The sequence below is a fragment of the Hylobates moloch genome, unplaced genomic scaffold, assembly GCF_009828535.3.
Source record: "Hylobates moloch isolate HMO894 unplaced genomic scaffold, HMol_V3 SCAFFOLD_13, whole genome shotgun sequence".
Classification (NCBI taxonomy): Eukaryota; Metazoa; Chordata; class Mammalia; order Primates; family Hylobatidae; genus Hylobates; species Hylobates moloch.
The window spans coordinates 95524807-95549579 of record NW_026652288.1 but is presented as its reverse complement, the minus strand read 5'-3'; the positions used below and the strand labels follow the sequence as shown (position 1 = coordinate 95549579).

Here is a 24773-nt window from a genome sequence, read left to right as displayed (position 1 = left end):
TGAGATGGCAGTGGTCACAGAGGGGAGCAGTGACCCAAAGCTGGTGGCCAGGAGACTTAGGAGAAGGCCTTCATTTCAGGATGATGGCTCTGGAACCTTGAGCAGTATATAGCCATTACTATTTGTGTACATTCCACATCACATTTGTTCAAGTGTAATGGGAGGCTCTGGAGACCTAGGCCAGCCCCCTGAGCTGCAGCCTCATGGACACGCCATTCAGAAGCACGTATCAGTGCTCTGGTCAGCTTCTGTCGTGAGACACAACTTTCCATGTGAAGTAAGAGGATAATGACTATTGAGTGTGACCAAATAAGGTCTTCCCTGGAGGTCAGGCCTGCACAGCTGATTTGGGAAAGATGAGTCTGGCCCAGATGAAGGTAAACGAAACTGAACAAGGGAGAAGGAAAACCCCAAAACAGAACCTGAAGGGTGGCAACTGGTGGAAGGCGGTCAAAGCCTGTGTGTGAAGTAGGAGAAATCCAGATGGGCTTAGTCCTTCTCCCCTTCAGACCGCAGGGTAACTAATTGGCAATTTCTTTAACACTCAGCAGCTACATAAATGTTTTATGTATTCACAACAAAGTCTGTGGCAAATTGAAACTTTGATGATTATGAAACACCAAAGAAAGCCTTATTAGACAAGATGGGTTTCGTCTTTCTAAAAAAAAAAAAAAATCCTTTTGAATGGAACTGTCGCTCATCATAACATTCAACAAAAGTGTTTTCCTATGTCTTGATCCTTGGGGCTGTAATAGTGAAGTTTACCATTAGCACGGGCATGGGGTGGCCGCCTTGAACAGTCCACAGGCCTGCACTTGTGGGCAGGAAACAGATTTTGTCAGCAGAGGGAATTATTATTTCTCTTGAATGGACCAGCTTATTTTTTCTATTTTAAAACAACTGAGTTGTTTCTTTGGAAGACTGTTTCAAGACCATCACAGAAGAAAGATTTTCTAAAATTTGATAAATCTTAGTATTAACTCTGTGGTGCTATTTGATGAGGACCAGGCTGCTTTTTTAAAAAGTAGAAGTTTAATTGAAGTAACATACAGAAATCACAAGAGTACAGCTGCATGATGAATTCTCACAAACAGTATGAGCATTTAGATCAGAAAACGGAACTTATCAGACTATAAGAAGACTCCTATGCCCCCTTAACAGGCACCACCCCCTCAAGAGTAACCTCCCTCCTGACTTTCAAACACCACAGATTAGTTTTGTCTTTTTTTGAACTTTATATAAATGGACTTACATAGCATGTACCCTTTTGTGTCTGGCTTCTTTTAGCTCAGCATACTTGTGAGATTCATCCATGTTGTTAAGCATAATTGCAATTTCTTCATTCTCCCTTCTGTGTAATGCTAAGATTTTGTTGGGGGTTACATTGAACCTATAGATAAATTTGGGAAGAATTGATATCTTTATAATGTTAAGCTTTCCAATCCACGAGCATGATCTATCCTTCCATTTATTGAGAGTTCTTTAATTTTTCTTAGTGTTTTGTAGTTTTCAGTGTAGGCATCTTTTTTCTTTGTTTTTTCTTGAGACAGGGTCTCACTCTGTTGCCCAGTCTGGAGTGCAGTGGCATGATCACGGCTCACAGTAGCCTCAGCCTCCTGGACTCAGGTGACCCTCCCAACTCACCCTACCACATAGCTGGGACCACAGGTGCATACCACAGTCCTGGCTGATTTTTTTTTTTTTGTATTTTTTTTGTAGACACGGGATTTTGTTATGTTGCCCAGGCTGGGCTCAAACTCCTGGGCTCACGCGATCTGCCCTGCCTTAGCCTCCCAAAGGGCTGGGATTACAGGCATGAGCCACCATGCCTGGCCCAGTGTAGACACCTTATGTGTCTCATTAGACGTTTTCCTAGGTATTTGATGGTTTTGTTGATATTGTATATGCTTTTAATTTCACATTGTTTTAGTTACTGTATATTGAAAGTTTTTTTACATGTTTACCTCATAGCCAATGACCTTGCCTACTGATTCTTATACTTTGTGGATATTTTTATATTTTCTATGTAGCCAACCAGGCCATCTGTTAATAATGACAGCTTTCTTTCCTTCTTTCTAATTTGCCTTATGTTTATTCTTCTTGCCTTATTGCATCGGCTAGGACGAGGCTTGGATTTTGATCCCCATGTCAGATAGAAAAATCTAAGGAGTTCCCTAGTCTAATAAGAAAAGCAACTATGAAATTGGTTGACTTGTGAGCATCACATCTAAATTTAAAATGGTGTTATGGTTGTCTGCAAGGCAATACATGTACTTGATCATGCATACCCACAGATACGGACCTAATTACATCTTATCAGCTAGCTGCCCTTCTTTTTCCTACCCCTGACGAGCTAAGACTGTCATATATATTTGTGCATAGATCCTTAGCAGAGTTCTTACAGTCAAATAGGAGTCCAGACAGCTCACACAAGGTCTTCTTGCCTCAGTGGTGGTAGTAAGACAATTGTCCAGAAGCAATTTCAGGGGTACAGGGCTTCTGGGGAGAGAGATGGCATCCATGGCTGCAGTGCAGAGTCTGGGTAGTAGTAACTGGCTGTAGAAGATAGCAGGTCTTCTGAAGTGCTGGCAGCTGTCTGAATGAGCAGAAGGTTTTGATCAGCTCAACTATAGAAGGGAAAGTGAGACCTTTTAGATGGAATGCTAGAATGGGAGGCAAGAATTACAAAAAGTGAAGGCTGCCAGGCACAGTGGCTCACACCTGTAATCCCAGCACTTTGGGAGGCCAAGGTCAGGAGTTCGAGACCAGCCTGACCAACATGGTGAAACCCCATCTCTACTAAAAATACAAAAAATTAGCCGGGTGTGGTGGTGCATGCCTGTAATCCCAGCTACTTGGGAGGCTGAGACAGGAGAATCACTTGAACCCGGGAGGCGGAGGTTGCAGTGAGCCGAGATTGCGCCATTGCACTCCAGCCTGGGCAACAAGGGCAAAACTCTGTCTCAAAAAAAAAAAAAAAAAAATGAAGACTACTGGAGTCAGAGATGGCATTGCTTGTGACAATGGAGGTGAAATAGAAATCCTAGTTAATTTTGATATCCTAGAGCCAGACAAAGGCGTTAAGTCCTTGAGTGGATTTAGGGGTATGAGGTGTGGCTCACTCTGGGGAGTATAGGGTAAACATGAGGATACAGCCCTGAGAGCTGGAAAAAAGTATCCTTCTGTTGTCTTCTCCTGTATTGTCTTCCTTCTCTCTTTCTCTTTCTCTTTTATTCCCTCTTTGATTGGTCTTTTTTCTCTCAGATTCCTTCTGGGAGCCAATATAATGAAAAGACTAAGAACTGCATAGGTAGGAATCCTGGCCACTGACCAGCTGTGAGACCGTGGCAAGTGACTTTGAGCCTTGTTTTCATGTTTGTAAAATGAAGACGATGGAAGCATTAATAGCTTTCTGATTGAATTGGGAAGATTGAATGAAATGAGGTATGTAAGAGCAACTAGGCATAAAGGAATGGCAAGGGGTCTGGCTGGCTGCCTCTTTCTTGGTCGGCCTTCTTTGTTCTTTTCCAGAGATATTAGTTCTTCTCATCCATTTTTCCTTTGTTCTAGAGCATTTTCTCTTAAACAGGTGTAAGTGGTATTTTTGTTTAGTTGAAAAAAAGGTTTATGCCTTCTATTTTTAATGTACAAAGTGAGCGAGTGGAGTATCTCCCATTTCTGTTAGTGTGGTAGAAGATGACTAAAATGACAGTGCGGGGGCCCTTGCCTCTTCCCCCCTCGAATAGCAGCAGCCCTAAGACCTTTAGTTCCTTTGGGCCTCAGGATCCTTATCTATAAATGTAAGGGCTTGAATTCAGCATACTGAGGCCCTAATCTCTCTAATTGCATTGTTGAGAAGATGCTAAAAGTCAGATGCCTCACTAAATTATGCAGGCCAACCATGTCTGGTTTGCTTAGCATCATACACCCCCGACATCCAGAATACCTGGCCCATCGAAGATACTCTGTGAATGAATGAATGAATGAATGAATGAATGAAGGAAGGAAGGAAAGAAAGATCTTCATGACAAAGAAGGTAGTCCACATTCAGCAGGAATTATTATCAGGGCACCATTGACTTTGTGGGCCCCTCTTCTACAATTCTGAGTTTAAACTCAAAGTTTCTAATTGCAGAAGATGTTTATTAGCTCAAATGTCAACTTTTTTTTTTTTTTTTAGCATTTCTTTTCAAACTTCCTCAAGAGTTCATGATCCCTTTTCAATTCCAATTTGTTGCCATCCTTTATAGTCCTGGGTCTCTGTCATCATTTAGCAAGTCAGCTGTGCAAAGGTAAATACTATTTTTGAAAGCACAGGGCATAATTACACAGCATCATAGCACCATCTGCAAGGTGCTGTGCCTTTTTCTTTATTTCTCAAGGCTGTATCACATACCTCATTTTACAAATGAAGAAACAGACTGAAAGCAAAGAGCATTCCTTGGGCTTCTGAGTTCCTGCTTTAAATACACCACTATCTCTGACTAACATGCCAGAATTAGGCTCCTTCACACATCCTCTAGTCCCACAGACCTTTGAGGAGCTGAGCCTTGTTCCTCACCACTCACAGGGCCCCTCGTGGCTTTCCTGTCAGTGTAGATCTGTGAAACTTTCCATTCTCGTTCCTGCCATGTTTTATCCTGAGGGTAAAGTATATGTAACTAACATTGTACCCAGCCTTGTAGGGTAGATGTGGTCCCTGCCTTCAAGGTTAAGAACAAATTGGAAATATAATCCATTTGTTCATGCAAATACTTTTTGAACTCCCCCTTTGTATAAAGAATATACTATTCCACATATAAGACGTTTTGGGGTAGAAGGTACTATATGATTTAGAGCCAAAATGATGTGGTGCACACTAAGTACTGTCTGGATTTGAAGAAATCAAGACATCAGAATTCGCTGGCAGTTTAGATCCTTTTAGATACGTGCAGTTCCTGAAACAAATACAAAGTGTTTCTTTGTGGGCAACTTTGGCTTACCCTCTGGTGTTAGACTTGTCAGCAGAATTGGTAACTGTTATAATAATATTGTGACAATGTCAAGACACTTCTAAAACCTGAAATCAGACCATTGAATAATACCCTAATTGCTTTCTTTCCAAACTTAGGTAAAGTGGTGATTGCAAATGATTATCTTTAGATAAAGCAAGAAAAGTAGATGTTTCAAGGACATGTAGCTTTTGTTTAAATTGGGTCATCATTACCTTTCCTCATTATTTTGCCAAAACTTTTATAGCAGAAGACTGGTGAGAGGAAGGGCAGTGACCACAGGGCAGTGCTGAGAACTGCCAGACTATCTACTGTGTTGGAGGAAGGGATTTCTGTGTCAAATTCTCATTTACTAGCAACATTCAAACAAGCTTCGCTATTTTCTGTGTCTGAATATCTGAAACAGTTGATAACAATTGAGTGTTGGCTGCCATGATGTCACCATCAAAAAATCACGAGAGAAACTCTAATGACTTCTAAATATAATCTGCTAGTTCTCAACTTATTTTATGTATTCAGGAAAAGCAGTTGGCATTATATAAGAAAGAAATTATGAAAACCTGTCCTTTCCAGTCAGTCACTGGCAAGACTTTGCGGCAACATTGCTTTATAACCTTGTCATCTGTGATAGAGTCCTCTGTCTCATATTCACTCCTGAGTTCAGAATTTGGGATTAGAGAGGCACCTGAGAGGCCAGTTGGCTGGAAGATTGTTCGGTCTTATCAGATATTAATAGAAAAGAGATGATTGTTTAGGCCGGGCGCGGTGGCTCACGCCTGTAATCCCAGCACTTTGGGAGGCCGAGGTGGGCGGATCACGAGGTCAGTAGTTCGAGACCAGCCTGGCCAACATGGTGAAACCCTGTCTCTACTAAAAATACAAAAATTAGCTGGGCGTGGTGGCGGGCGCCTGTAATCCCAGCTACTCAGCAGGCTGAGGCAGGAGAATCACTTGAACCTGGGAGGCGGAGGTTGCAGTGATCGCGCCATTGCGCTCCAGCCTGGGTGACAGAGTGAGACTCTGTCTCAAAAAAAAAAAAAAAAAAGAGAGAGAGAAAAGTGATGATTTGTTTAGCTAGTTCTACCTAGTATAATTGCTAAGAATTAACTCCTAAAGATGTTTTAGGAGTAAACATTGAGTCAAACTGAAAATGTTGGGTCACCAGACCACTAACTGTCGTTAGCTATTTAATGAGACCTTTGATACAGTGGCCAGTGGCCAGCACAGAAGCTTAACTTGCTCTCCTTCCCCACCTTCCAAGGTAGCTAGACAAGGAAGGAGTAACCATTCTAACTCAACTAGAAGGCAGCCCTTATAACGCAAAATGCATCTTTCCACTTCGGATAAAATGCCGTCTCTGCAACAATGTAGCTCCTAGAGGAGACAGAAAAGGCAAACTCGGTTTTTTGTTCTTTGGGTTTATTTTGGCCACTACATGTAAATCACCTTGATTTGAAAAATTCTTGTTACTCTGCCCTCTCAGAATCCTATGTGGTATATGTAGTTGGCTTCCAAGCCAAAAGCAGTAGCTCCATGTATTTATTCCATGAATTCAGCAAAATTCACTGCACCATCTATGAAAGGACTGGTTACGCAAACCCACCCTTGCTGGTCGGTCACTGAGACAGGCCTGGAGCAGATGTTGTAAGCACAAAGGTAGCCAGGCTTTCTGCTTTCTGTGTTCATTAGTCTTTCCTAGGTTGTGGATTGGTCTGTTGTTTTATTCCTTTGCTTTTAAAATTTTTGGAATGCCTCTAAAGTTGAATATTTCTTGCTGAGAGCTGATATTTAAAGTTACTTGAGAAAGGACTTTTTAAAAATTCTATATTTAATTTGTAAATATGCATCTGAATAAGAAATATATTTGCCACAGCAATTTTAAGCCTTTGATAAGCTTAAATGTGTTGGTAATGTCTACCAACACATTTTTGGCCGTTTTGTCCTTCTTGGAAAGAAAATTCTTCATCTCTGCAGCCACTTGCATTTTTGGTGGAGACCCGTTACCTGCAAGGTTTTTAAGGATTTTGCAGCTTCTGGAAAGCAAGACCCATGACCAAAGAAATTTGGGAAAAAAGACTTGGCTAATTAAAAGTATCAGATGATGATACTTAGTTTCTGACTTTGAAGAATTTAATTGGCTTTAGATGGGAGGTTGTGTGTTTAAGCGTTTTGCTTTTTCTGACATGTGACTTGACATGAGTTCCAAGAACAATCAGCTAGTTAGAAGGTTTGCAGAAGGCAGCATTGTGCTCCCTGTTAATCAGCTGTTCTCTCTCTGTTCCTCCCTCATCCCTCTTCTGATTTCAGTGGTGCTTCATGCCCCACCTCCAACCAAGATCAAACGGGAGCTGCACAGCCCTGCCTCTGAGCTGTCGTCTTGTAGCCATGAGCAGGCTCTTGGTGCTAACTATGGAGAAAAGTGCCTCTACAACTATTGGTAAGTGGGCAAGAGGAGTCGAAGAAAGGCTGCCCAGAAAGGCTCTGGAAGTAGCCATCAAGCTGAATGTTCCTTCCCAGTGTTACTTACCTAGCAGACCCTGGGGTAGAACACGTCCTTCTTTCATGGCAGTGTCATCCTCCGGGTGTAGCCTAGTCCCCTTGGGATCATTGTACTGCACACGAAAAAACCATTAAAGCCTTGTGGCTCCGCAGAGCACTAAGTTCATAGGGTACCCAGCCCTTCTAGGGAAAGAGTCTCAATCCTTGGATATTTGATCTGTGGCTTTGAGGCAGGTAATATATACTTCTTCATGTCTATCATATGTTAATGTGAACTTTAAGCACCAAAGAGGTAATCTCCAAATCAGAATATATGAAAAAGTCTTGAAGCTTGTGCCCTTTACTTAAGAATATCCAGGCCCCAGGAATGAAGCTTTAATTTTAAATCATTCTTTGCTCTAGAAGATAAACATAGATTTGCCTGAAAGAGGGAGGAGAAGAGTTGTTAATTCAAATGATGTCACAGCACAAACGGACCTTCAACACATATTCTGACTAATTCCTGGGAACCCTGGAAATAGTTGGGAGAGGGGACCAGAGAACACCTGGCAAAGCGTAAATTCTCCCCTCACCCACCCACCCTACACAGGCATACACGGAGAATTCTTTTAGAAGGAGGGAAAAAGGAAACCGGAAGCAGAGGCTAAAATTATCCTTGAGAAAAATCACTAGAAGTGTTAAACAAGTCCCTGTGACGCAGTGTGTTTGTCACTTTTCAGAGGTACAAATATCCCCTCGGGGCTACGAGCGATTTAACTATGTTAATGCTGTTATTTCCTGGCAACAATGGGCTGCAAACTAGCTTTCTGCTGGACCTGGTAACCATGCTAATGGCTTCATTTCAGCTTAATGGTTCCTTCTCTTTTTCTGTTTACAGTGCCTATGATAGGAAGCCTCCCTCTGGGTTCAAGCCATTAACCCCTCCTACAACCCCCCTCTCACCCACCCATCAGAATCCCCTATTTCCCCCACCTCAGGCAACTCTGCCCACCTCAGCGCACGCCCCTGCAGCTGGCCCCGTTCAAGGTGTGGGCCCCGCCCCCGCCCCCCATTCGCTTCCAGAGCCTGGACCACAGCAGCAAACATTTGCGGTCCCCCGACCACCACATCAGCCCCTGCAGATGCCAAAGATGATGCCTGAAAACCAGTATCCATCAGAACAGAGGTGGGTGTTGATCTGGGCTTCTTCCTTGATTGCCTCCCTCGCCCCTATCCTTTCTCACTGGGAGAGGGGAAGCAGTTTGTCTTATTTACCAGGTTCCTAAAAAGTTATCATTACACTGAAGCAGCGTGTGAGGCAAGACTAATAATAATACGAATATGACTGTTTATATACCACCCTGTTCCCAAGGTACTCTCCAGATGGTTGATGAACTACGACATCCTTATGAAGTAGGTAAGGGAGAGGTAACTGGTATTCTCCTCTCTCACAGAACTAGAGGAAGAATGACTTGCCAGGATAGCCTTGTCCCTCACTGAGGGCAGGTTCCTGACTCCTCATTGGATGCTGCCTACTATTAATAGAACTGAACTTTGGTCATTACCATTTCACTTACATATAAGGGACAATTGCAGATTTATACAAGGTAATATTACTTATCTGATTTTAACGTGTTTTAACAGTAGGAGATTAGCTGAGGACCTTATTTACACATCTGCTTTTGAGATCGAAATCTCCTGGTTACACTGCAGGTGGTTTTTACTTTCTACAGACATTGAGGCATCAGGAGTAACTTGTCCAGAGTCAGTCACTTATCAAAAAAGTGTGTGAAGGGAACCTTCTCTGCACACTCCAAACCTGACCTCTTTATCTGTGGTATTCTAGCATCTCAGATGCTTGTGGCCTTCTTTTTTAGAAGATGTGCTGGGGGCCTGTCTTTTTTATTTCAAGTTTCTCTGGGATAAGGAGATAACCACAGGGGGTAGTTGTCAACAGTATTACCAAAGGATGCAAGATGGTGGCCATGGTATTTCTTATCTGTCTATCTTGCGTTAGGTGGATCGGTGTCGGGGCCGCAATGGGGCAGGAGTAGGAAGAATACATGAGTATACCTTTCCCAGGCCTGGTCCATTCCAGATGCCTACCAGTATTTACTTGGAGGTCACTTTATTTCTAGATGAAATGCAGGGGTAAAAATAAGGTCCCTTTGTCTGGTTCTGATCCCCTTCCCGTTTTGCTCTGAAAGTCACCATTAAGAACTGCAAAATATGGCTGGTTGCTGTTTATTCCTTGGTTAGGCCAAGGGACATGAACGCCTGTGTTACGCGGGGCTCAAGGGCTGAGCACTGATGGGGTTGGCGGGGGCTGGCTCGGGAGTGGGCCTCTATTGCCACCGGGGGCTTATCTGGAGGACACAGCTGCCACTGAGCTTTTGGCAATTGTTACCTTGTACTAACAACCTGTACTTGTGCAGAAGAATTTGGTTACTTGGTTTTTTATGTAAAAATTGTAGATTTTTTTTTTTAAGTTGGCAACTGATTCAAATTAAAAACAACACCACTCTGCAGACTAAACAAAACTTCTCTGGGCAAAATCACCCTGCAGGCCTGCCAATTTGTGAACTCTGGCCTAGATATCATTTTTATTTCAATGATTTTTTGGTGTTTTTAAACAGCATCTTGCTGATTTTCTGCAAGGGTTATGGGGAAACTGGAGAAGGAAGGGTGGGGTTGAGTATATATTCAGTATTTGAAATTCTTAACAAACTTCTATTTGTTATACCATGAAGTGTAAAAGAAAATTCCTTTATCTAATATTTCCCCCTCAATCCTTGTTTTTTATCCAAGGGGCTTATGTAACATACTGTATTAACAGTTAACTGAGTTGGGAGACAAATATCCTAGTTCTCCTGGAGAATTGGGAGACGGTAGCCCCAGTCTCAGCTGTGAAATAAGCCTGTCTCCAGTCCACCCAGCCTCCTGAGAAGGAAGGAGGTTTGGATTCCTGGGATTGATGAGTTACTTGCCCTTGGGTGTTGAAGAGAGGAGGGAACCAGAATGCAGGTATTTCTTTTCTTGGGTGATTCCTCTTTGAAGTCTGCCTGTGCATTTTGGACTGACTTCTTATACTCTGCCTTTAGGACTGATGGGTCTAAAATTCAAAGCTGTCACACACACATTGGGGTGATACAGAGATCCTTGAGGTAATTGAGGTGAAGGGGGAGGTATTCTGTAGGCGAGCAAATCGATTACAAACAACACTGGGCACGTGGGTTTCCACTCAAGAGTGCTGTCCTCTCGAAGTTGAAAGTGCACAGGAGTCCCCACGGGAGTGTGGAGGGGGGATTTTCAGTGCAGAGTCCTTGTTAACATTCAGAGATAGAGTCTGTGGGCCTGGGGTGGGTCCTGGATATAGTCTTGTCACACTTTGAGAAATTGTGATCCAGCTCTCTCTACCCTCATCCTTATTCCACCCCACCTTTATTTAAAGCATATATTACCAAATTCTGTTCCTACTGCCTTTGTCTATTAATATGGTCATTCACGTGGTATCTGTGTGACATGAAACGCATCAAAAACATGACAGTGATTTTGCATCTAGATACTGGATAGTACACAGAAAATGAGACAGACCAAAATCCCTGGTTTGATTTTTGTAAAAGTAATAGAAATTACAGATGTGGATAATATCAAGCTTAATAATCATACATTTAATAACTTTTATGCCTGCCCAAAAGTGGGGCAGATTACTTTTATGGGGACTATAGGTTGTCTCTCGGCTTAGAACTTTTTATTAAAATTAGAGGGAAAATTACTTCAAAACGAAATCCCTAATACAAATAGATGGTATTTTGCATGATAGAAGTAAAGAGAGTCTCATTTGAAACTTTTAACAGCCCCGTGACATAGACAGAGTAAAAAAAAACGCATTTTACAGGTTAGAAATCAAGCCTCAGCACAGTTAAAGGACTTTCTAAAGCTCACGTAGCCAAATACAGGGTCCTACATTCAGCAACCAAAAACTTTCATGACGTGTAATTACGCCATTTGTTTCAGTTATGATTTTATTTGGGCTGCTAACATCCACTAATGTCTACTATAAAAACTGCGTAATTGACCTTGATAAATAATGTTTTGACCTTGAACATTATCTGTTTTTTTATTATGCTTTTAAGTTCTATCTATCTCTTCAACTACAAAATCTTAATGAATTCCTACATCGTTTAATCCAAACCCACGTGCTTAACATGTGTCCTTTTTGTTTTGCTGGGTGTGCCGTATCTGTTCAGTTGAACAGAGTAAGCTCTTTGAGGATAAAAACCTGTGATTTAGACTCCTTTCTTTAGGCCACATTTAGCCCTGTATCTTATTCGTCCTCGGTATATGTTTATTGATAGTGATAAAAGTTTGCTAAAATTATACTGTAAATAACTACAATGTAATCTAGTCAAAAGTACACCGTTGCCACACATGGCGGCACACACCTGTAGTCCCAGTTACTTGAGAGGCTGAGGCGGGAGGATCACTTGACCTCGGGAGTCCTGGGCTCTGTAGTAAACTATGCCGACCTATCAGGTGTCCACAGTAAGTTTGGCATCAATATGGTAACCTCCTGGGAGTGGGGACCACCAAATTGCCTAAGCAGTGGTGAACTGGCCCAGGGGTCAGAAACAGAGCAGGTCAAAACTCCCGTGATCTCACTGTGTGCCACTGCTCTCCAGCCTGGGCAACATAGTGAGACCCCCATCTCTAAGAAAATAATGAAGAAAGAAAAAAGTTCATTCTTAATGTTTTACATAGTCTTAGCATGTAATTCTTCACAACTCAATTTATTTTTAGAAGATAAATACTGTGTTTGAAAGCCATGATTTATACCGGTGATTTCCTCCCCGCAAGGAGAGGGGAAAAGACATGTAATTTGACATGTTCAGACATGTGCCACTTATCCTGAAAGACCAGCTGCTCCTGGAAGAGGAGAAACGTTTTTTCCTTCAGCCTTCCCAATCTTGTCAGTTTTCTCATTGTGTTATTTATGATGTTTACATGTGCTGGGTGGAGGAACTTAGAAAAATATTCCTATGTTACGCCTATAGTACTGGCCGTATATATTTTTGGCTTTTATTAAACCATATCTCATTATATCTTGAGTTGAGGAAAGCCCTACAATTCAACTGAAGAAGCTCCACTAAGAAAAATGTATCTCTAAGAATTTTGGAATACACTGCTTTCTCACTTGACATCAACCAAAGAGGTTAAAACCCAAGCAGCAGCAACATTTAAGAAAATGCTCCTGTACTAGAAGAATCCTCTGCTTCTGGACAGCCCCTAAGGGCATCAGTATTGTGGTAGGCTAGCATGCTGTAATTGACAGAACATAATGTGTCGTGCTGGAGTCATCAGGAAAAGGTCAACTGGGTAGTGTCTTCTGAAGGAGGAAACAGCCTAAGCTGTTTGAGAATGTCAAGAACGTCTCCTTCAGTGCTTATTGTTGAGGATTCAAAGCTTAAAGGGATGGGCTAAGTTTTCTGGAATTTCGATTTAACAAAAACTACCAATTCCTTAAGGATGCTAGATAAATTAAGAGATTTAATACACTCGTTTTTCCTCTTGTTTTTCTTCCTCTCTTAAAGTTCATTTCCCTTAAAGTAAATTGCTATTCATTTTTTGTCCTTCAGATTTTGTAGTACAATAATTTTTAGAGAGGAATGAATTTGACTGTAAGTCACATTTGTAGCCTGGCCTGGAATAAAGTGAATGCATATCTTCTCCAAGCGCCTGTTAATAACATGTTGTGTATGGCAGCACAGATTCACTTTGGGATCCAAAACTGAGTTTCATGGATGCTTAATGGAACCTTCTTTGACAGACTGAATGATGTTTTTGTAGTGGTTAGAGTGCAGAGGTTTTTTTAGTTCTGAGTCTTAAGAGGGTTTGTTTTTAACATTTCATCCTGTTTACCTTAGGCTTCTTGTTACCTTTTAACAAGCTAAAGGACATTTCCTTTTATCCCCAGTTTACTGAAAGTTTTTAACATGAATAGAGGTTGAAATTCATTAAACATTTGTACTGCCTCTATTGGGATGATCAAATAATTTTCTCCTTTAATTTCTTAATATGGTGAGTTACACTGATTTCTGTGAAACCAGCCTTGCATTCTTGTAACCAACCTAACTTGTTTATTAGTTTTTTTGTTTGTTTTTTTTGTTTGTTTGTTTGAGACAGTCTGTCGCCCAGGCTGGAGTGCAGTGGCGCCATCTGGGCTCATAGCTGGGATTACAGGCGGGCGCCACCACGCCCAGCTAATTTTTGTATTTTTAGTAGAGACAGGGTTTCGCCATGTTGGCCAGGCTGCTCTCAAACTCCTGACCTCAGTGATCCACCCATCTCATCCTCCCAAATTGCTGGGAATACAGGCATGAGCCACCACACCTGGCCCTAACTTGTTTATTCTGTATGATATTTTGTACATTGCTGAATTTGGGTTTTCTAATATAAATATGTAAGACTTCCACACCTGTCTTCATGATTGAGAAAGTACATAATTTTTCTTTCTTATATTGTCCTTGCTAGGTTTTAGCATTAAGGTTATACTCATCAAATGAGTAGAGGGTGTCCTCCCTTTTCTATATTTTAGAATATCTCATGTGAAATTGGAAGTCTTTATTCCTTGAACTTTTTGAAGAATTTACTGGTAACACCATTTGGGCCTGGCATTTTCTTTGTAGGAAGATTTTTAATTACTGGCTCAGTGTCTTCACATTTTACAGTTTTGCCCTGGATTTCTGTTTAGTTGAATAAATTTAATAAATTTTTCTAAGAAGTTGTCCATTTTGTGTGAGTTTTAAAATTAATTGACATAAAGTTATTCATGGTGCCCTTTCTAAAATCTCTATAGCATCTGTAGTTGTCTTTTTCATTTTTGATATTATTTATATAGACCTTTTTTTTTCCTTAGTCTTGGCAGACAATATTGTCTTTTCAACAAATCTACTTTTGGCCTTACTTATTCTCTCTTGGGTGTTTTCTGTTTCATTGATTTCTGCTCTCACTAAAATACTTTATTCTTTGTTTTCTTTGGGTTTATTCTGTTTTTCCAACTTCTTTGGTTGTATGATTAGCTCACTAATTTTTAGCCCTTTTTCTTTATAATATGTAAGCACAAAACCATATAAAATTTCTCTTAAGGCTGGGGTGACCGTACATGGAAGCTTGCCAGGTCACTTATGGTCTGTCTATGCCTTGTTTAGAAGTGATTGCTAATAGCTTCTTATTGCACTCTCCAAAGGATCCTGGTTTGGAGCATCAGTTATTTGATCTCCCTATCCAAGTTCTGCTTTAGATATATCATACAAGTTCTAATTTGCAGTATTTTAAAAATTCAGCTCCAAGTATTTTCTATTATTTCTTTCAACCTTGGAGTTCTTTATAGATATGTTTCTTAATTTCTAAACGTACGGGATTTTTCTGGTTGCCTGGACTACATGATTTTTATTTAACTCTCATCCAGAGAGTATTTTAAAACGATTGTTGAAACAGAATAGGCCAGTGGTTCTGGAGTTGGACAGACTGACAGATCTGCGGTTGAATCGCTGCTCTGCTGCTATGTGACCTCAGGCAGGCACTCAACTTCTCCAGACTTTGGTTTCTTCATCTCAAAATAGGATAATAGATACCACGTAGAAGCATTGGGTAGATTAAATAAAATCACACTTGGACAGAGAAGGTGTTCAGTAAATGTTAGCTTCTATGACAATTTTACTTTTTAAAAATCACTTTTATTTTACACAAACTACTTACTAAAGGACACTTCCTTAAATGATGTGTACTGCAAACTGAGAAACTTCATTGTTTAATGTTTTTAAAATATAACGCTGCCTTTATCCCTAATCTTTTCCTCATCACACTAATATTTTTTGTTTTGTTTTGTTTTGAGACAGAGTCTCACTCCATAGCACGGGCTGGAGTGCAGTGGTGCAGTCTCGGCTTACTAAACCGCCCCCCTCCCAGGTTCAAATGATTCTCCTGCCTTAGCCTCCCTAGTAGCTGAGATTACAGGAGCACACCACCACGCCCAGCTAATTTTTGTGTTTTCAGTAGAGGTGGGGTATCACCATGTTGGCCAGGCTGGTCTTGAACTCCTGACAGGTGATCTGCCTGCCTCGGCCTCCCAAAGTGCTGGGATTACAGGTGTGCGCCACCACACCCAGCCAAAGTTATTAATGTTATATCTACAACTAATACTTTCACCATCTGATATCCTGGGGACATGTCTTAGTTTCATCACCATCCCTCTCCCATATTTGATCTTGAGAAGTCAGACAAACAGGTAGGCCTAGAAAGGACATGCTTTTTGTTCCTTATTTCTCAGTGTCTTCTCAACAGTTTAAATGGGCCCATTTGAGTCTCAGCAATGTCGGCAGGTCTTATGGACTTGTTTCAGAGTTCTTTGGTGTACGTTTAGGGACAGGGTCTGGCTCTTCGTTATATCGCAGGAAAATAAACATCATTGTGAAGTTGGCACATTGCCACCTCCAATAGAAATCAGCATTCTCTTTCTGAAAAAGGAGAATGGATATTGAAAAGGCAACCAGTGGGCTCCTTTGATTTGTGCGTGGCTTGTGTGTGTCATAGTCTCCCACTTCCTTAAGATCTTCTCTTTTATTTGCGTATCTTTTTTTTTTTTTTGAGATGAAGTCTGGCTCTGTCACCCAGGCTGGAGTGCAGTGGCGTGATCTCAGCCTCCGCCTCTTGGGTTCAAGCAGTTCTCCTGTCTCAGCCTCCCGAGTTCCTGGGTTTACAGGCATTCGACACTGCACCTGGCTAATTTTTTGTGTGTTTTTAGTAGAGACAGGGTTTCACCATGTTGGCCAGGCGGGTCTCAAACTCCTGACCTCATGTAGGGAACTCACATGGTGATCTGCCCGCCTCGGCCTCCCAAAGTGCTGGGATTACAGGCCTGAGCCACTCCTACAGGCTCACGCCTGTAATCCTAGCACTTTGGGAGGCCGAGGTGTGTGGATCACTTGAGGTCAGGAGTTCGAAACCAGCCTGGCCAACGTGGTGAAACCCTGTCTCTACTAAAAATACAAAAAAATTAGCCATGTGTGATGGCAGGCGCCTGTAATCCCAGCTACTTGGGAGGCTGGGTCAGTAGAATTGCCTGAACCTGAGAGGCGGAGGTTGCAGTGAGCCGAGATCGTGCCACTGAACTCCAGCCTAGACGACAGAGCGAGCCTCCATGTCAACGGTGAAACGGTTACAGGTTTCACCATGTTGGTCAGGCTGGTCTCAAACTCCCGACCTCATGTAAGGAACTCACAAGGTGATCTGCGCGCCTCAACCTCCCAAAATGCTGGGATTACAGGCCTGAGCCACCGTGCTCGGCCATATTTGCATATCTTCTGATTTTAGCTTGGGAGTTGTGGGGAGAATGTGGGGCAGTTGAAGATAATGTTTATTGAGAACTCACCAGTGTTATAACAGGGCTGGGCCTTATAACGTACATTATCTTACATCATCTCTACAAGGTATCCTGGCTGTCCTTATTTTTTTGGAGAGGAAACTGAGGCTTCAGAGCAGTTAGATAACTCATCCAAGGTCACACAGCTACTAAGTGGTAAAGGTTGGATTTCAGCCCAGGATGTTCTGACTTCACAGCCACAGCCTCTTACCCAGCTACGCTGCTTCTCGATTTTCCATCTTCTTCCCTGAGCTTTAACAGAAGTATTAAGTGCATGATGTTGATTTCTTGGCAGATTTTATGTATCATCTCTCAGCTGGCCTTTAAACGGTCCCTGCTTCACCTGGCACCCATAATCACCATATAGCCTCCGTCAGACCCTTTTCTCCTTTTTTTTTTTTTTTCCTGTAAGCATTATGTTTACTCTGTGTGCTGGCAGCAGAAACCAGGAAGGAAATGCAGAAAAAGCATCTAACGGTTTTCATAACGTAAACCAAATGTTGGGAGTGTGGGTGAGCTCGTGGGAGGAAAGGTGCTATATAAATCTGACAAATAAATAAATAACTAGTTCTTTAAATAAACTGGCACCGAAAAAGCCTTAAATTGTGACCTATTGAATTTAGGCTTGTTCGGAGTCAGAAGTCTCCCTTTGCTCACCAAATGTGAGTTCCTTACACGTGCGCTCTGTTGGGCTAATGGTGGGAGTGGAGGGAAGGGAGGAAGTTAAGGGGAGGAAGAAGAGGTTTGGTAGGAACCAGGCTGTGCCTTCACCGAAAGTGATCGCCTGCCTTGGTAAATTAGAGGCATCTTTGTTGTAGCTGTATTATATATACAACACATTCTTAGATACTTCAAAAGGACTGGAGAAGGGAGGGTGGTTCAAGTGAAGGTCAGTGAGTAAAGTTCACAGGATGTATTTTGAGGACAAGGACTGAATGACTTTACTAACCTCTGCACATAAAAGACATTATCAGCAGCAAGCTCTGAGAATCTTTCTTCCAAATATGTTGGCTTTGTGACCTACCCCTGAGATCCCCCTTGGCCACTCCCGCTCTCTCAAAACAAACCAGTACGGAACAATCCCAATTATAGAATCTGTTCTGCAGATCACAGGCCTGTAAGCTTTGCGCATCCTTAAAGTTATGCCGCGGGGAGGGGATGAGGTTGCTGGCTAGTGCCCATGTGGAAGTACCTTTTCCTGAGGAGGCCATACCAGGCCAACTCTAGAGTTTCATTCTGGAAGGTGAGAAGATGAGCACTAAGCGGAAGTGAGGCCACCGGCCTGCCAGCTGCAGAGGCTCTGGTTACAGAACTGAGCAGCCCATGCCATCTCGGAGCTATCAAAGGAACTGATTTCTGGAGGTCACCTTCGAAGGTGCTGGGATGGTGGCAGAGGGGAAAGGGAGAGAAAATGGAAGGCGTTATTACCATTCCTTTCAAGTAGCACAAGATGTGGGCACTTTACAAAAATAAGGCCTTAAGAATATATTCGGCTGGGCGCCGTGGCTCACACCTGTAATCCTAGCACTTTGGGAGGCCGAGGCGAGCAGATCACTTGAGGTCAGGAGTTCGAAACCAGCCTGGCCAATGTGGTGAAACCCCATCTCTACTAAAAATACAAAAAAAAATTAGGCAGGCATGATGGCAGGCACCTGTAATCCTAGCTACTTGAGAGGCTGAGACAGGAGAATTGCTTGAACCCGAGAGATGGAGGTTGCAGTGAGCTGAGATTGTGCCACTGCACTCCAGTCTGGACAAGAGTGAGACTCCATCTCAACAAAAAATAAAAAGAATATCTTCATCAGCCGGGTACTGTGGCTTTCGCCTGTAATCCCAGCAAACTTTTGAGAGGCTGAAACAGGCAGAGCACTGAGTCCTAGAGTTCAAGACCAGCCTGGCCAAGATGGTGAAACCCCGTTTCTACTAAAAATCCCAGCTACTTGGGAGGCTGCGTCAGGAGAACCACTTGATCCCGGGAGGCGGAGGTTGCAGTGGGCTGAGATCGAGTCACTCAAGTCACTGCACTCCGGCCTGGGTGACAGAGCAAGACGGTTTTTGTTTTGTTTTGTTTTGTTTTTTTAAAAAACAACTTCATCTCTCTTTTCTGAAAGAATTCCCTTTAGGTTTGCGGCATGCTGCTGGTGCCTATGTTCTAAATGTCAAGTGTAAACCTGAGATGGGAATTTACACTTCTCCAAAGACTATTGAAAGGTTTCTTGAAGAAGTTCTGCCGTAAGGCATTCAGTGCCCCGTGAAAGGCTATCAGCCCACTGAACCTTCAATAGTTCATAAAACTTGTTTAAGACATTGGCCGGGTGGATTCTGAGGCTTTTGATGTCTGGGATAAATTGCCCAGTAGTTTTCATATTATAAAATGATCTTACCGTGCTGCTTTAGTTAGAGTAGTAAAGACAGTATGTTGTGCTGTGCTATACCCTGATGTAAACAGTGTTCTATCTGCACACCGATCTCTTCAGTTTAAGATTGTAAATCTTGATGTTCTAGAAATCTGCTGGCCACCTGTTCCCACAGGTTGATTCAAATCAAATTCAAACTATTTTATTAAAGCTATTCAAGAATTCTTTGAATTAATAGAATTCAAGCTAAACGTAGAGAATAAGACCTTAATATTACAGGATTGTATTGTTTTTCCTTGAACCTTGGCTCCTACTTTCTACCCGAGGGTATATATTCACAAATGCTTTTCTTTATACACATAGATTAGTGCTTCCTGTCTGTTTCATGGACTGAGGGTCACACATCTCCAACCTTCCACAACCACCCTCCTAAACTCTATAGTCTGTCAATTATGGCTGTGGCAGAAACCATACTTTACAGACATGATTGTATTTCATCATTTCAGAAGCATTTGGAGGATAATACATCCCCACGTCACAGATAAGCAAACAAAGCCAAGAAACTTTGCCTTTGGTCACTTCCCTACTAAGGGATGGCAGGCTTTCCCTTCTACACTGCACACCCAACAGGGAAAGGGCAGCTGGCACACAGCTGGATTTAGCTGACAGCTGAAGAGTGTTAAGGAAACTCGACTAATAGCAACAGGTTTTTATTCTATCTTGTTATAAAAACAGTGCATATTTATTATCAAACTATAGATGAGCAAAAAAAAGAAAATCACCTAAAATTATAACCACCCCACAGATAGGCAGTGTTAATAATATCTAAATGTCAGTCTTTCTGTGGTTTTGTATGACACCATACTACTACTTTTATTTTTGCTAAGCTTTGATACTCTACGTACTATTTAGCAATCTTCCTTAATATGTCAAAAATACCTTTCCAAGCCCTTATATATTTACATATTATGTAATTTCTAATGGTTGCTTTCAACCAAATGACTGTATCACAATATATATAGCCAGTTTCCTTGTTACACAGCTGCATTGGTGACCATCTTTGTAGTTATACCTGATCATCTGTGACTGAAGTGTTGTTCAGGTACCTGGCACAGAATTATTAACTGCCTGCTCATCTTCCAAGCTAAAAGAAAAAATACTTCTCTTTTGACTTTGTTACTTTTTTAATTACTAATGAGTTAAACTTTTTGTTTATGACCATTCCTATTCTGTAAGGATATTCCTGTTTATGTCCTTTGCCCATTTTTTTCTCTTGAGATATTCATCTTTTGTTAATTTCTAAAAGCTCTTTATGCCAACAATGAGATTGCTGTATCTGTGGAGACTTTTCCTCAGTTTTACTTTTGGTTTTGTTTCTGGTGTTTTCTGACTACTACAGATTCTTTCCCCCTGGTTTGATGTGTTTTGGTTTTGTTTCTGATGTCTTTTTAAGTTATAGAAATTTATACAGTGAGGTATATCCAGGTTTATCTTGATGATTTCTGCTGTTGGTATGATACCTAGGTTTTCCCTCACTCCTGAGTTTTGTAAGTTTTCATATATATTTACTTTCATATTATGGTTTCACTTTTTTTTTTTTTTTTTTTTTTTTTGAGACAGTCTTGCTCTGTCGCCCAGGCTAGAGTACAGTGGCACAATCTCGGCTCACTGCAACCTTCACCTCCCGGGTTCAAGTGATTCTGATGCCGCAGCCTCCTGAGTAGCTGGGATTACAGGTGCACAAAACCATGCCTGGCTAATTTTTTTAGGTTTTTTTGTTGTTGTTTATTTTGAGACAGAGTCTCGCTCTGTCACAAGGCTGGTGTGCAGTGGCGCTATCTCAGCTCACAGCAAACTCCACCTCCCGGGTTCAAGTGATTCTCCTGCCTCAGCCTCCAGAGTAGCTGGGACTACAGGTGCACACAACCACACCCAGCTAATTTTTGTATTTTTAGTAGAGACAGGTTTCACCATTTTGGCCAGGATGGTCTCAATCTCTTGACCTCGTGATCCCCCCGCCTTGGCCTCCCAAAGTGCTGGGATTACAGGCATGAGCCACTACCGTGCCGGGCCAATTTTTTTGTATTTTTAGTAGAGATGGGGTTTTGGCATGTTGGCCAGGTTGGTCTTGAACTCCTGACCTCAAGCGATCTACCCGCCTCAGCCTCCCAAAGTGCTGGGATTACTGGCATGAGCCACAATGCCTGGCCTGGTTTCACTTTTTATATTGGAACATTTAATCCATATGAAATTTATTTTGGTATCTGTATAAAATGGGGTCTAACTTTTTTCCCCAACTAATTTGAAATGCTAACCTTAACAAGTAGTAAATTTTGGAATATACTTGACAGTTTTTGGCTTGCCATTAAATTCCTTTGATCTGCCAGTCTCTCAATTTGTTGTATTACTGTTTGAATTATTGTAGTTTTATGACATACGTCAATAGCTAGTGGGTCCTTATGTCTTTTCAAAATAAAGTTTAGAATCATTTTGTCAAGTTAGTTGGGAAGGCATTTGCTTTTATAGATTAATTTTCAGTGAATCAATAGCTTCAAAGTCCTAAATATATTCTCTTAAATCTTTTTTCTTTCTTTTCCTCAGAAAACAATTTTAAGATTTTATTCTTATATGGCCTATAGGTTTCCTGATTATTCCTAGGAATGTTATGTTTTTTATTGCTACTATGAATGGGCTTCTCTCTCTTTTTTCTTTTTAACTACATTTTCTAACTGGTTAGTTTGTATTCAGTCTTTAAAGATTCCTTCTATCTATAGGTGAGAGAATGGATGAACTAGTGAACAAACATGTATATGTTAGTGCTATTTGCAAATAATTGGTCTCATATATTCAGATACATAATCTGGCCCATCTATACAGATAGACTGTGCATAAAATATACACACATGGAAGATAAGAGGCTACCACATCATTGCTTTGATTTTTTTTTTTTTCTTTTTTTTTTGCCACTTCCTGACTCAAGAGCTTCGAAATACACAATGTAATTTTGGGAAGAGGGTAAAATGTCCAGAAATAAGCATTATTAAGTACTTTGCAAATAATTTCATTAATTGGAACTTCTAGTCCCCAGTGCTCGATCATAGTAGGTATTCATCAAGTCTTTGTTCAACATGAAAACCTCTTTCTTACAGATTTCAGAGACAACTGTCTGAACCCTGCCACCCCTTCCCTCCTCAGCCAGGAGTTCCCGGAGATAATCGCCCCAGTTACCATCGGCAAATGTCAGAACCTATTGTCCCTGCAGCTCCCCCGCCCCCTCAGGGATTCAAACAAGAATACCATGACCCACTCTATGAACATGGGGTCCCGGGCATGCCAGGGCCCCCAGCACACGGGTTCCAGTCACCAATGGGAATCAAGCAGGAGCCTCGGGATTACTGCGTCGATTCAGGTCAGCATCAAATTGTGCTATTCATTGCTTCATTCTTGCACTCTTCTGTCTTGTTATTCAGTGTCTTATACATGCAGGTCCTTGGGGACAGGAATTTTTATAAGAATTTTTTTATAATTTTTATAAGAATTGCCCTCAGATAACTTAGGAGCTAGTAGAGCTGACATGTTTATGCACAATGGAATACGAAACAAAACAGAAAAGCTATGTAAGTGGTAGGAAGTGCAGTAGGCATTCAGAAGTGGTATGAAGTACATCTCTGAGTCCAAGCCTGGAGAGTGTTGGGGTTCAGTTTTGGATGGAATTTGCTCTTGACCTTCTCTGAGATAATACATAGATTGATCTATTCAGGCACCAATTGGTTATGGGAAATGCTGAGGAAATAGGCAGAAGGGAGAGACCTGTTGCTTTATGACAGAAAAATTACCAAGTGTGAGGTAGTGATTGTGTGTAAACATTTCCATCAGCATTCCTCTGGAAAGCTTTGATGTATTTTTCTCAGGAGTAGCATGAACAGCAACATTTTTTCCTTTAAGACTGACATTTTGATCTGTCCTGATGGGTTTTGCACCCCACTCCACTCCCTTAAAGCAAGACACTCAACAGATGTTACCATATCTGTAATTCTTTGATCTGAGTTGTATTGCCAGGGTGATGGCTCATCCCACATGGACACAACACAAATTACTGTCTTTCCTCCCGATGGACACTGATAACATGATGGCTGAAGAAGAGATCACTTGAGTGTGGTTTGGTTTCAGTGTGACAGCCCCAGCATGGCAAAAATGGACCAAACTGCAATCCTCTACCCCTTCCAATGCTGGTCCTGGCTTCCTAACTTCAGGTCCCCTAATCCCTTTGGCCTAAAAATACTCCCACCTCTTGGAGCAGAATTGGATGTGACCACCAGCAGTAAAGGGGAGCAAATTAGAAAAGATCTAAAGCAGTCCTCTTCCCCTTACCACCCTAACACCCAGGAGTCAGCATGGGCAAGAGGCCAGGCTTGGCCTTTTGAAAGCCAATATTTTTTCCCCTGCCATTGGCTCTTTCACCAGATTTAGTGTTAACTCATTTCTAAAATGAGTGAACAATGAGAGTGAAACATCTTTTTTTTTCCTCCCGTGACTTGATTAGGAGAGCCTGCCTTTCAGATGGTGGGTTATGGTGTTTGCCATCTTGCTTATTGGTGTGGCACCTCTTTCCCAGGACAAAGGCAAAAAGACATGACCCCAGAGCAGAAGGTTTAGGGGCTTTACCACAGAGCTGCAGCTGACCGATGTGCTGCTTCTGCTGCAGAAACTATTGACGGGATTGTGTCCACCTGTTTTCCTTTCAGAAGTGCCTAACTGCCAGTCATCCTACATGAGAGGGGGTTATTTCTCTAGCAGCCATGAAGGTAAGGAGCCTGCTTTTCTTTCCTCTCCTCTCCTGTCTCCTCTCCTTTCTTCCTTTCTTTCTCTCTCTCTTTCTTTCTTCTACCTTCCTTCCTCTTTCTTTTCTTGAATAATACCCAAGCTTAAAATTGCTCAATTTCCAGGCTAAGATTTGAGATCATAGATTAAATCTTGCTTAGCTCATGAATATGAGAGCTAATTGATTGTAATCTTCAATTATTTTGCACGCAGGGTTTAAGGCATGCCCCTAAGCCCTGTGAGGGCTGCCATTTTCATTAGCAATGACCCCAACTTTTTGAGAGTATAGGACAATTTGGAGAAAAAACAAACCCACCTTATTTCCACATTTCCAGAAATGGAGGTTATGTTTATATAACACTGTCAGCTGGAACTGGAATATAGGAGTTATGTCAGTGAGGGTGGTTTTTATATGTTTTATAGTTATGTCAGTGAGGGTCCAAGGATATCTTAGAGTTTTAAAAATGTGTCTCTAGGTTTTTTACTTAGTTTGAGTGCTTGGGTGGGTAACTCTTCATTGTAGTTATTGTTATATGATAAATGGTTGCCACTTTTAACATGGGAGGGAAATTTAAGGTATTCACCAACCTTGAGGGGGCTGGTGGGGAAGTGAGCTAGCAGAGGGTAGGGAGTATTGGGGATGGGAGTGGAGAGGTATATTATGTACAAAATGCATTATTGAAGGACATAAAAGGAACGTTTTCTA

General features: G+C 41.7%; 1 protein-coding gene across 2 annotated transcripts in view; it reads left to right on the top strand.

Annotated features, from left to right (window-relative positions):
• ETV5 (ETS variant transcription factor 5) overlaps positions 1-24773 on the top strand; it is a 65817-nt gene that overhangs the window by 22479 nt on the left and 18565 nt on the right. For both annotated transcript variants that reach the window (XM_032171838.2, XM_032171839.3), the window contains exons 6-9: positions 7298-7427; positions 8367-8654; positions 22396-22655; positions 23992-24051. In XM_032171838.2, the coding sequence (XP_032027729.1) occupies positions 7298-7427; positions 8367-8654; positions 22396-22655; positions 23992-24051 (738 nt within the window). The remainder of the gene's footprint in view (positions 1-7297; positions 7428-8366; positions 8655-22395; positions 22656-23991; positions 24052-24773) is intronic.